This window comes from Sminthopsis crassicaudata, chromosome 4 (assembly GCF_048593235.1).
Source record: "Sminthopsis crassicaudata isolate SCR6 chromosome 4, ASM4859323v1, whole genome shotgun sequence".
Taxonomy (NCBI): domain Eukaryota; kingdom Metazoa; phylum Chordata; class Mammalia; order Dasyuromorphia; family Dasyuridae; genus Sminthopsis; species Sminthopsis crassicaudata.
In genome coordinates this window covers 277,184,082-277,198,055 of record NC_133620.1, presented here as the reverse complement: position 1 = coordinate 277,198,055, position 13,974 = coordinate 277,184,082, and the positions used below count along the sequence as shown (strand labels likewise).

Here is a 13,974-nt window from a genome sequence, read left to right as displayed (position 1 = left end):
TTGTATTTTTTTAAATGTTACTAAAGCAGTGATATTCGGTACCAAGGTGGGGAAAGAGCAAATATTACAATTTACAAAGCAAAATGTATGTTGTAGATGTTATAATTACTAGACTATAGCCTTCCTGAATAGTGGGCTTGGGTCATTATACCATTACTACCCCCACAGACGCCTAACTCAATATCTAACGTAATAAATGTTAGCAAATATTAGCAAATAACATAGCACGTATTTGTTGAATCAATAGAAAAATGAACTCATCTCCAAAGTGAACCCACTTACAAAAAGTATTAAACATTTTTTTTTTGCATTAAGAGGAAATGAGCTTGATGTACACAAAATACTGTGCTAAGTAGTTATAAAAAATATTTAATACAATTAATGTAAAAACCAGAGGTTATATGTAAAACCATAACTTTCTTCCACCACTCATCTTACTCTTCTTTATTTTATATCTCCCACAGCACCTAGCAAAGCAAACAATATAATGAATGCTTAATGAGTAAATAAATGCAGTGTCTACTTTCCTGAGAACTCACATGTCACTACTATGTAGTCCATGTAAAAAAAAGTTTGGAATCTGAGCTATAAAGCAACATTTATTGCAACCCATGGCAACACAATCACATTTTCATCCTTAATCCTTCAAGAAGATTACAAATATGCTTATTTTATTAACTCAAATCAATTCCTAATTTTTAAAGAATTGAGTCTGAATCAAGCAATCCAAAATTGAAAAATCTGACAATACATTAGCAGGAGGCCAAAGTAAAATAATGATTAAAATAATAAATTATAGCACAGAAAGAGAACTGGACAGGAGTCATGATATATTTCAGTGACCTGAACATAACTACTTATGTGATCTTAGATAAGATGTTTCCCACTCTGGATCTCAGTAAGATACTAACTCGTAGTGAAATAATGGACCAATTCCTCTTGAAAATATAATTCTATATTTTTGGCCTCTATCAAAAAAAGGACAATGCTTCACAATTAAAATAACCAAAAGTGCTTATTATTTTCTCAATAGTTGAAAAAAGAAGAAAAAATCCAAACAATATACTTATTTTTAAATGAACAGATTTCATTCAAATGTCAATCAGTAGTACTGAATTAACATCTATCAATAAATTTTAACATAACTTTTTATTGGACAACAGTTTCAAAAGTTTGCTCAATGATCTAAAAGCAGGACCTGAGATAATAAAGGCTATGAATAACTTTAAAGATGCCCTTACACTGTAGTACACCCAAAGTTAAATTTCCTAATATCAAGAAAAAAGCAGATAAAGATTTTTTAAAAACTGCTAATCATCTGTGACATAGATGTATACATTTTAAAACCAGATGTAGAGAAATTATCTTCATGCTTTGCTTGCTTTTTCTTCCTCTCCTACTTTTTCCCAAAGTGGTTCCTTGATGTGTTCTGGTAACTGTTCTAATCTGGTCTGCAAAGAAAATAAAAGCCACTTCATCAAGTAAATAGACCATATGATATGACTTAACAGTAAGTCGCTAGCCACAAATGTGGCTTTTAAATTGACTCTACAAAATTTCCCATACTTTTCCACAAACCTTGGAAGTTATGGAGTAAGACTATGGGAAAAAGTACCATCACAACCTCTTAATCCACATTTCTCCTGTCCATCAACCAGTTCTTTAAAGATGGAAGAGTCAAGAAGCTTGGGATGGCAAAGACAGGGCTATGTTCTGCTTCTCCTCATGGTATTGAACAGGGATTGGGATGAAGGATTTACTTACTACTTGTGTCTACTACTTCCTTCCCCTTTACCCTCCACTTTATCCTCACCAAAAATTATCATTTCTACTGACTTGGCAAGTCCAAAATGTCAATGTTCTAATTTACAATTTGCTCTCAGATAAGGGAGTCATACCTTTTTTACTTCCATGGCTACACCTTCAGGTAGGTTTCGTTGGATATATTCCAAATAGACATCTGCTGTACTCCCAGTTAAATGTTGTAACTAAAAGAAAAACAAAAATCAGTTTATAATCTACTAAAGCATTATGCCACACAATGAATTAATTCACAGACTTTGAATTATAGAATGTCTAAAGGACCATAGAAATAATCTAGTTCAACTTTCTCATCTTGCAAAAGAGAAAACTGAAGTCCACAAAAGGAAAAAGACTTGCTTTAAACTAAACAACTAGTAAATGTTGGAGCCTAGACTAAAAATCAGGTCTTACAATACATAAATCTTATAGGAAGAAAAAATACAAATAAGATTATTTCTTTTTTTTAATTTTCTCACTAGACTGTAAACTTAAAAAAAGAACAGGGTTTTATTTAATCTTCCATATACACAACGCCTAGCAAACTGTAGATGTGCTGCTAAATGTGAGACACAAAACCCAAGAAAATTGAGTAAAATTCCCAAGCTTACTAATAGTTGTGGGATTAAGTTGAATTTATTGAACATGCCAAAAAATATTCAGATTAAATAATGTGTTCTCTAGCCTGTTGTTCCCACCATGTTGTTGTAAATTTACAAAAAGGCATTGATCATACTAATCTTAATGTAAAAGAGCTAGAGGTTTTTAAGGAAACTATTAAAATGTCACTGTCATTTGCAACATGGCCATCAAAACTGTTATTTCTTGGACAAGACAAATCTCTAAATAAAGTTAAGAGTTTTAATGAACCCAATGTGTCATTTATTCATACTAAGGATACATGAAACTTTAGGATGAGGTTTTCTACCTTTAAGTCAAAGAGCTGAGACTGGCTGAAAAATAAACAAATTTATTCAATATTTAAAATATCATAATATGCCATCACACAAAATATGGGACCTTTCAAATAAGTAGTCTCTGGATTTCCAGTCTGAAATCAACTGACCTCTAAACATCTGTAATATGTCCTCATTTCATACTGAACTCTGTGCTTCTTGAAAATATGTACTGATTTGAGAAGAGTAAAACGTTCTATTTTCCTTGGAGGTTCATGTCTAAAAAGAAATGAGCCAAATAAAGCACTTAAGATAAAAGATATTAAAATCATAAGTCAACTTCAATACATGGTACATAGCTTTGTTTAGTCTGACTGGTACCCAATCATTGGGGTTGGCTATACTGTAGTTTTCTATTTGTTAACCCTGCTATCTATAACTACAACTGCTACATCAGTGTGCATGCCCAAATAAGATATAACAATGGAACATTGTCCTGTGCAATTAAGCATCTATCTCATTCAAAATTCATATTCACCAATGCTAATATTCAATCTTAAAAAAAGAAATTAGTGTGACTTATAGTCTGGATCCACAAAGAATATAGGGTCAAATCAGTGTGTTAGAGATAACAGCATTTAGGGTAGCTAGGTGCCGCAGTGGATAAAGCACCAGCCCTCAAGTCAGGAGGACCTAAGTTCAAATTTGACTCAGACACTTAACACTTCCTAGTTGTATGATCCTGGGCAAGTCATTTAACCCCAATTGCCCCAGCAAAAAATTAAATAAATAAATAAAAATTTAAATTAAAAAAAAAAAAAAAAGCTCTAAGTGATGTTGCAAATTTTAGGAAAGATAGCAAATATAAATGTCCAATACCATTCCCTTTTACATTTTGTATAAATGGAGAGTCCACTCAAAACCAGGAAGACCTGAGTTTAAGTCCCAGCTCTGACACATATTGGTGGTGTGACAATGGAAAAATTACCTAACCTTTCAAGCTCTAAGCAATTCTTTAACATGATAAGTTACAGAATGGGTATTGAACTGCATTGATAGAGGACATTTGCTCATCAGGGATTTCCCTATGCCAATATAATCACAGATCTATACCTTACCCCTATAAAATGGATCATAGAATATATAGGTTCTTACTGTTCTTAGCTTGCTAAACATCCCAAAAGGTCTAATTTAGTACCTAAGGAAGCAGGTAAAAATATAAAACTGTTCTACTTAACCCCTCCTCAGTGGTAAAAAGGTCACAGAAAGTCACCTTGAGACTATCGTTGACATTAGTGGGCAACAGAGTTCACCATGCCTATTCAAGATGATAATCCTAAATCCCTTGTCCTAAATTATTTAGAATTTCTGTCCCAATTAAAGAATGCAAAACTATAATACCCTTTCCATGGTCTAGAAAACTCTTATGATATTGCAGGGAACATTATTAGTAAAAAGATACTTACACCTTTTTAATGGAGATACCAAGTTCTTTAGCAGCAAGTACAGCAAAGTATTCATAACTATCCAATACAGCCCTATCATGGCTTTTTACTAAAACTGATAGGCACTTATATAATGTATCTGGTTCATCAGAAATGGAGATCTAAAGTTAAATAATAAAGAAGGAATTTAAAATAATTACATCATACCTCTTTATTACTTTTTATTTTTTAATTTATTTATTTACTGCTGAAAGTTTATTTATTAAATACTGAAATTAGCACATCATTCCTGATGTTTGTACAACTGCGATTAGCCAAGGAAAAGAAGAGAAATGGCAGTGAACGATATTACATATTGTCTTAATCATCCTTATTTCACAAACATATAGACTATTAAGTGTCAGAGAATTTCAGCACTATCAAAGAGGGGACATGCCGTATCATCAGAACATCTATGTAGTTTGAAAGAACTTACAAATTAATTTATGAAATATCTTTTATTCACAATGTTAGTAAACATGCAATATCAAAGGAATAAATAATTAATTCTTTCTTAGACCTTCTTATATATGCAATCTAACCTTTGAACTCTAACCTACAATAGTTTCTCATTTTTAGCTAAAGAATTATGACATTATATATAATTTTTCCCACTCTGCCACCTTAATGTTTCTAGGTCACCTTCTTGAGGAAAATCAATTTTTTTCCTCAGTATTTATCCAATGACACTCATCTTACTTCACTTCTAAAAGATGATCTTTTTACTCCAAAACAATAATTTATATAGTCAAATTCCAAAGCTCAAAAATTAAGTTTCTGCCATTGTAGAAGTTATTCAGCTGATACTGGTTTTTAGTTTTGACAAAGCTTTTAAGGGGGCAGGGATTGATGTGCCTGAGCAGGAACAGGGGACAGGACAGGAATATTCTGTCATTTCTATTCCAATATTCACCTCTTCAGTGTTGTGATGCAACACTTAAGTGGTGCAGAATACCTTATTTAAATAAAAATGTTCTCAAGATGAGTGTATGTGTATATATATATATATATATATATATATATATATATATATATATATATATATATATATATATATATATATATATATATAAAAACATAAACTTTCAAAGCAGAGAGAATGTCACAGAATACCTTATTTAAATAAAAATGTTCTCAAGATGAGTATATATATATAAACATAAACTTTCAAAGCAGAGAGAATGTCACTTTCCATCAAAATGATATGACTTATTGCTTATTATTCTGCCATGCTACTAAATAATGGTAAAAAGTACTTTTCTGATTACTTTATACTAAATTAAGAATAGTGGAATTAGTAGAAATCCTGCAGAGGCTATTATGTCATAGTGTGGTTAAAAAGTGCTACATTTGGGAAGACTGGATACTAGGACAGCCGAGTTCAAGTCCTGACTCATCACTTCTTAATTCTATACTTTTGTACTCTGGTTCTATACTAATGTCTTGATCTCTTCATCTCTAATAACACCTTTCTGATTTAAAAAACTGCCTTAAATAAATGTGAACTATTCTCCCAAGGCACTTAAATGGCACCCTTCTGCCCAGAATGACTGAATGAATACACAATATATCAATGCATTTCAGGGTACTTTATTCCCTGCAACTGTAGTTTACTATCATCCTAAAAATTTCTGACTTCTTAAGGTCTGGCTGCACAATTGGGAAAATGATCCCAAGTGAAAAATGTGGTAAATACATTTTTCTGTCCTCTTTCTAGAATCAACATTAGAATAAATGGTGTAAATGTGGAAACATACCTTAGGTTTGTCTATACCACTCCTGACATCCATATGCAAGCTTGAAAACTGTACCCATTTCAAATGGGTATTGCTAAATGTGAAAGACACAAAAACCAAAAAGACTGAGTACTGTATATCTAAATGGCTACTCTGTTGTTCAAATACGAATTACTAATTTGTTATACTTACAGAAGAAAACTATCTCTCTTTGTAGTAATGTTCTTAGGATGGCTTGGAGAAAAGATCCCAGGACTCTTAAAAAAAAAAAGATACTGGTTTCAGATATAAAAAAAAGTTAATAAAAGCTACTTTTAAAATATCTTTATAAGACACTTCCCCACAGCTCCTGTAAAATAAGATATGCATAAACACAAACATTCTTTCAGAGTAGGTCCTTTCCTAGTTACAAAAATCCAAAAACTGCACATTTTTTACCCCTTAATCCCCACTCTTTTCTCTCTTACCTTTTACAAAAAGGCCAAGGTAAAAAAACATGTCTAATAGCATATAAAAATTTCAAGATGCCAAGAAAGATCTCTTTGAAAACAAGGAAATGGTGAAGTAAAAAATCATTCAAAATATTTAGATTCTCCTTCTCTGTATATATGTAAACATACATGTCCATATACATATATATTTGCTTATATCTATGATTTCATTTTTAACTGTCTGTAATTACCAGGGAATAAACACCTTCTACCAATATACATTAATAATTTTACATTTCCCCCAAGTTACAAGGTCAGTGTATGTTTCAGACAGGACTTGAATCTAGAAGGTATATAATCACTAAAAAAAATAAAAGGTGCCTCTGGGACAAAAATTCTGAATAAAGATAGCAATAAGAGTATTTACCCATGGTAACAATGAAAAGAAAAGGATCCAATAGCAACTCCTCTATAAGCTTGTACACCTCTTCAATCTACTCTTTCTTATTAAGTTTTATTCTCAACCCCCAAAATGGCTTGTTCCCAGTACACATTCTTCATTTCCAGGCCTTTGTTGGGCTGGCCACTTTTCCCTTTTAGATTGCTTCATTTCCTTCAAATCTCTCTTCACATGAAGCCTTTTCCAGGCCCTGGATATCCAGCTGGTAGGACTCTTCCTCAACCCCCTTCAGAAATATGCATTGTATTTTGTACATAAATTTGCATATGCTTCTTAATTCTTTATATTGTACTTACTCTTTGAGGGGAGGCATAATGCACTCGGCACTTATCCTTTTTTTTTTTTTAAAATAGTATTTTGTTTTTCTAAATACCTGTAAAGATAGTTTTCAGCATTCATTTTTTAAGATTTTTTGTTCCAAATTTTTCTCCCTTCCTTTCTGCTCCCCAAGGCAGCAAGCAATCTGATATTGGTTAAATATTCATCACTTATTTCTTTTTGACTTGCTGATGCTAAATCACACTGACTGGCCAGTGTCAGCTTCACAGTTTCTACAATTTGAATTAGAGCTAAACAAAATACATGTTTAACTGAACACTACTATAACTCAACAATATCAAACTCATAAACTTTCAAAATTATAGTTTTGAAATGAAAATTCTAAAACATTTAATAAAATAATTCCTTTCTGAAGAGCTTTTACATTAAAAAAAAAATTTGTGAACTTAGTCATCAACAAACAATATAGAAAGAACAAGAGAAAGTTTCTAACAGAAATTCTGAGCTTATGTTCAAACAGAAATGTCTTGGCTTTAGGGTCAGGGGACCAATAAACAAATACTTATTAAGTTTCTAATGTGAGAAAATTGCCAGATTATGAAACTGATAGCAGGACCAGTGGGAAGAAAAGACTATGTGTGAAAATACTCTTCATTTCAATTCAGTTTGCCTCTCAACACATTTCTTTTTTGGGGCGAGGAAAGAAGAGAAGAATAACTTAGAAAACTTTATTTTTAACTAATCATTAGAGTATACTTTTTTTTCTTTTTCTTTTTGCTGAGGCAATTAGGGTTAAGTGACTTGCCCAGGGTTACACAGCTAGTTAGCGTTAAGTGTCTTGAGACCAGAGTTGAACTCAGGTACTCCCTACTTCAGGGCTGGTGCTATATCCACTACGCCATCTAGCTGCCCCTTAGCATTAAAAAAAAAAAAAAAAACCCGAATAATAAACAACTCAGGAGCTGAGGATGATCTCATTGAATCACAGAACTTATGTTGTGCCAATTTCCTTTTATTGTCCCGCCTCAGTTTCCCTAAATTGTTCTGCCCCAATCCCCCTGGTTGCAACCCCCCCTTCCTAATCATTAGGACTGAGATAATTAGGGCTGGAAGCCCTGACCATTAATATTCCATACAGCTATAAATTGCAGATAAGTTACTTAAGAGATATGTAAGCTTATCTCTTGTTCTAGACTTTCTGTCTCTAGTTTGACTACCCCTTTCACTCCCAATGTATCAGAAATTCTGGTCCTCATCCTCCAATCTTCAGAATTGGATTTATGGTCCATTTCTGGAAATTCCTGTTCACCAGTATTCGGACTCTACTCTATGGCTCCCCCGATCACTAGAGCCATATAAAAATCATTGGAATCTCATATTCAATGCTGAATTCTTTGAAATGAAAGTCCAATTTAGCCTGGGGGAAGAATGGATTCTGATCTGCCCCCAGACAATTTCTCCCTCTCAGAAATTCAAATAAAATATTAAAACTCTCTGATCTCTATCTTGTCTCAGTTTCTCCGGCATTACACTTAAGTGACCTCAGAGGATCTAAATTTAGGGCTTAAAGGGACCTAATCTAATTTAACTACCATTTGATAGATTCCTTCATAACATCCCTCAAAATGCAGTCACCTAGCCTCTCTCCACCCAATATTTTCTCCTTACAGAATAACAAAAAGGGAAGGGCTCTCAGACAGCATCCAATCTAACCCTTTTCTAATACCCACTCCTGCCTCTCTTCAGGACTTTCCAACAAGCCATCATTCTGCTATTGCTTGATATCTCATCATCAAACTCATCGTGCGAGAAAGTCAATCTAAATCCATCTTAAAGTCCTGCTCTTTCCGTTTCCTCAAGGCCCTCTACTCTTCAGTCTCAATCATCTCCTACACAACAAGCCATCTCCCTTTTTCATATCACCCATACAATCCCTTTTTCATATAAAAATTGTTTTAATATGTAAAGTCAGCCTTCAAGTTTACCTGGAGTCTCTCTTCTCATGTGGTTGTTGTGAGGAGATCACTACCCACCACCACAAAGTATTATATAATTACAAGATATAGTTAATTACTTACATATGCTCCACTGAAGTCTTAACTCTGAGGCTTCATGCCAGCATGGAGATTACCTTGGCCTCCCAATGGCTATACTGGACTAGTATAAGCCCAACAGGCTAAAAAGGTTTCAATTGAGATCAGAGCAATGGACTGTGGTCTTGCCTCTAAGTGTGGAGAACCTCACTGCCAGAGAATAGGCCACTTGGAAATTTGGGAGGCCAGAACTTATAAAATAATGTACTAAAAGTGAAGAGCTTTCAATCTGAGTCTGATGGAAGGAAATGGATCTTGTGAGTACTAAAGAATATTTGTCAGACAAACAAAAAAAACCTTTGTTAGGCATCTACCTTGTGCCAGGCACTGTGCTAAGCACTGGAGATATGTATAAACAAGCTATATGCATGAAAAATAGTAAATACTTAAAAGGAAAGAACTAAAATTTAGAGGGTTGAAACGGCTTCCTGCTGAAATGAAGCCAATAGGTAGAGAGATGAGGAAGGGAAGCCTTCAGCTATGGAGTCCAGCCAGAGAAAAGACCTGAAGCTGAGACATGGGAGTGACTTCTTCATGGATCAGCCAGGAGGCCAATGTCACTGGATCAGTATGTGGCAGGGAGTAAAGTGTCAGAAGACTGAAAAACAGTGTGTGAGGTAGGAGGTATTGGGTTATAAAGAACCCTGAATGCCAAATTGAGGATTTGAATCTGATCCTAGAGACAATAAGGAATCACTGGAGTTTATCTGGTATGAGGGCAGGGGAAATGACATGGTTGGACCTCCATTTTAAGAAAATCACTTTTGAGGCTTAATGGAAGTCAGAATGGAGTGGGGAGAGACTTGAGGTAGGCAGTCACTAGCAGGCTGCTACAATAATCCAAGAGATGAGAGCTTGCAGTAGAGCAGTGACAATGTGAGAGGAGAAAAGGAAGTATATTTGAATGATGAAAAGGAAAAAATGATGGACTGTGACAACAGACTGGATATGGGGAGAGATTATGAGGAGTCAAAAATAAGCCTGAGGAACTGGGAAAATGACATTGTTCTCAACATAAACAAGAAAGTTAAGAGGAAAGAAGGATTTAGGAGGAAAGAGGAGTTCAGTTTTAGACACACTGTGGACAGCCAATTTATGGTGTCTGAAAGGCAGTTGGAGATATGGGCTGGAGATCAGCAGAAAAGTTAGGACAAAATAGATAAATTTGAAAATTATCAGCATAGGGTCAGCTAGGTGGTGCAGTGGATAGAGCACCAGCCCTGAAGTCAAGAGGATCTAAGTTCAAATATGGCCACAGACACTTAACACACTTCCTAGCTGTGTGACCTTGGCCAAGTCATTTAACCCCAACTGCCTCAGCAAAAAAAAATCATCGGCATAAAGATGGTATTTAAATCCCTGGATACTGATAAACTCAGGAGAAGAATATTAAAAGTAGAGAACAAAAGTAAAGGAAGACCCTGAACAAAGCTCTATAAAGGAGACCACGGAAACAGTTGACAGGCAGAAGCAGAGTGTCCTAAAAACCTAGAGAATAAAGTATTTAAAAGAAAAGACTGATCAAAAGTAGCAAAGGATTCACAGGACAATTGATTTAGAGTTGGAAAGGACTTTAATCCAACCCTCTCAACTTTTACAAATTAGGAAACTGAGGCCCAGGAGGGTCAAAAAACTTGCCAAAAATTATTAATTAGTACAGAGTAAAGACAGAATTATAATCCACATCTTCTGACTCCAAACCCAATGCTTTTTTCCAACACACTATGAGTTAGTTATTGACATTGTGTATTGAACAGATATTCAATGCCTTTGAAAAAAAGCTGATCGGTCATGTAATCAAAATTAGCATTAACAGAGGAAAAAAACTGACATTCACAACATATAAAAAGTCTTGAATCCACATTTACTCTCAGTTAAGTGTAAGCTCTTGAGCCAATGACAATGCCCCTTTCACTTCTGCCTTGGTATCCTCGCCATTCAAACTGGGAAAAGCCTGTGGCCCAAGGGGAGGATGGCTATTTTACGGGAGGACATGGACGACACAAAGGATGACTGCAAGAAGCGCAGAGGAAGTCATGGACTCACTTAAGAGTGGCACAGTGGATAGGGAACAAGTCCTAGAGTCAGGAAGACCCAAGTTCAAACTTAGTCTCAGAAACATTAGCTATATGTCCCTGGGCAACTCCTCTCAGTTTCCTCAAATGCAAAATAGAGATAAATAAGGGCACCTATTATTGTGGGAATGCACCTGATACATACAGGTTCTATTTAATTTAATTCTTCCTCTCCTCTTTCACTTAACTATAATTACATAACAAGTTCACATAAGGCTTTACAGCTTACAAAGTGCTTTCTGGAAAGTGCAAAGAACACTGGACCGGAAAAGGCCAAATTCTAGTCAAATGTTGACATCTACTAATTATGTATGTCAACTCACTCTCTCTGGCCCTTACTTTCCTCACCTGTAAAACGCAGTGATTGTACTGGATGGTTTCTGTGCTCCTTACACGCTCTTACATCTCTTTTTAATAGTCTATATTCTAAGTCCCTTCCAGCTTTTATAGTCAATGACGCCGAGAACCCCCCAGATCCATGTTCCATGTTCTAAAGTTCCTTTCTCCTCTGCTACTTCCCATTATGGTCTATCATTACTGGCTCCAAGGCTCCTTCCAGTAGTTCTTACTACGTTCTTAAGCCCAGAGCTGGCATTCTAAGCTCTGAATACCTTCCATCTCAAACACTGTATTCTAAAGAATTGTTCTAAAACCTCAGTCTCCTTTCAGCTCTAACATTCTATATCTAAAAACTATATTATGCACTAAACTAAATATTATAAAAACCTTGGGTTCTAGCATTCCGCCATACAGTTTTCACGTTCTAGGTCGATATTCTGCCACCCATCCTCAAGTTCAATAAACTTCGGATACTCCCCACCGCCTTCAAGTCCAAATGCAAATGGTCCGTTGGACCTGAATCTTCACCACCCGGTGCTCTCTCATCTTCTCCCCCTCACTCCCTATCTCCATCCTCCCGGATGCAAGGACAGAGCTCCTCGTTCCAGGAACATCAGCTCAGGGTATGTGCCTGGCTTTCAGTCCCCGAGCCGCCTTCTTTCCCATGCCTTACCGCTCTTACTTATCCTACATCCAGCTTGTTGGTACAGGTTTGTCACCTCTCCTATCGGGCTCTGGCATTCTAGGTTCTAAAGCGGTGAGTTCTAGGCTCGGAGGCCCTTCCACGGTTAACTTCCTAAGTTCTAGACTGACATTCTAGATTCTCTCAAGCTCTGAAGTGTTCTAAGGTTCCGCATTCTAAACCCGCTTTCCAATTCTGCCATCCTATGAAATGACTAATGAGTCCTCGGGAGACTACAGACTGAAAGGCCACGCAGCTGGAAGCGCCGGGACAGCCAGGGAGGCTCTAATGTGTCTGTGGGGCAAAAAGAGCCGACTGACCAAAGCACGCCTCAGCCGCCACTCCCGCCCTGAGCGTGGAAGCCGAGAGACTCAAACCCCAGCCGCGATGGTCAGCAGGTAGCCGCTGGGCCACCCGGTCCCGTTCCCCTCCCCGGTCACCTGCCAGAGGCGCCGACACATAACGGCGAGGGAAGCCCGCGCAGCCATCTTTGCCGCCTGACTCCTCCCTCATGAGTCACTTCCGGGGGCCGGATTTCCTTTTCCGTAGCCATAGAGTTTTCCTCTAACGGAAAGAAGGCCCGTCGAGATTCGAGTCTTTCTCCATGAAAGGATCATAGAGACAGGATTCCCGGCGTTTTACGTAAGAAGGTGGGACTAGTGAGAAGTTCTCCCTCTGTTTAACCCCTTGTAAATCACTTTCTGTTGCCAGGTACGAGCGCGAGTCTTCGCTTTGCTACTTTTATTAGCCCGGTGACCTTGAGAAAAATCAGGAGAGGCAGGAGAGGAAGCAGGAAGTCGGAGGCTTCTTCTCTTCTCAGAGAAAGGTAGTCCCAGGCTAGCTCGTAGATCCCTTCAGATACAGTCGTTGAAGCTGACTTCTGACGAAGGATCTTCAAGCTGAGGATCCAAGACTGGATCCACTTCCATCCAAATTACAATTCTACAGTGAATACGCTTAGCCAAGGAGACCCATTTATGCAAATTGGCAGCCCGACAGAAGTCCGAAACGGAATACACACACCGGAGAGTACCAAGTGAAGGAGCAGGTGAATCAGCCCAGCCAGATCCAACATCCCACCCACGGAGAAATTCCCCAAGTCCCCAGCGGAGCGAGCCGAGGATGGCGCGAAACGGACACTGCCCGCTTCTCTCGTGTCGACTTCTTCCCGGGCTTTTTCTCCTTCAGCAGCCTGAAGGAGAGTCTTCCCGCGCTAACTGCAAGCCGAAAACATCTGAAAGCCGCAAAGCGTGAAGAGAGCTGGAAGAAAAACGAGAGCTCTTGCCCCTCCCGCAGCCCAGAACGCCGGTCTCCGAGAGTTCCATTCTAGGGGCAGCTAGGTGGCGCAGTGGAGAGAGCACCAGCCCTGAATTCTGGAGGACCTGAGTTCAAATTTGGTCTCTGACACTTAACACTTCCTGGATGTGTGACCTGGGCAAGTCACTTAACCCCAGCCTCAAAAAAAAAAAAAAAAAGAAAACTATAATTGATTGGCGTGTGATGGCAGGTAGTTATTTGAGGTCAGGATCCCATATGGGGGTCTTCTGGCCCTCAAATCAGAGCTGCTAGTCCTCCCCAAACACCATATACATCCCCAGCTGACATGTAGGGATGCTTTAGAAATATTCTTTTTTCTTCCTTCCTTCCTTTTATAGTACATAGGAGGAAATAATAGCAGACATCCATAGAATACACAAAA

The 13,974-nt window shown here is 37.2% G+C and overlaps 1 protein-coding gene across 1 annotated transcript; it reads right to left on the bottom strand.

Annotated features, from left to right (window-relative positions):
- Positions 1-581: 581 nt before the first annotated feature.
- Positions 582-13,549, bottom strand: MRPS10 (mitochondrial ribosomal protein S10). Its single transcript, XM_074310895.1, has 7 exons — positions 12,716-13,549; positions 6,109-6,173; positions 5,938-6,010; positions 4,163-4,302; positions 2,867-2,975; positions 1,899-1,988; positions 582-1,451 (listed from the first exon to the last, which is right to left on the bottom strand). Exons 1-7 carry the CDS (start codon positions 12,761-12,763, stop codon positions 1,368-1,370), a joined length of 609 nt encoding a protein of 202 aa, XP_074166996.1. The 5' UTR covers positions 12,764-13,549; the 3' UTR covers positions 582-1,367.
- Between the last annotated feature and the right edge of the window lie 425 nt (positions 13,550-13,974).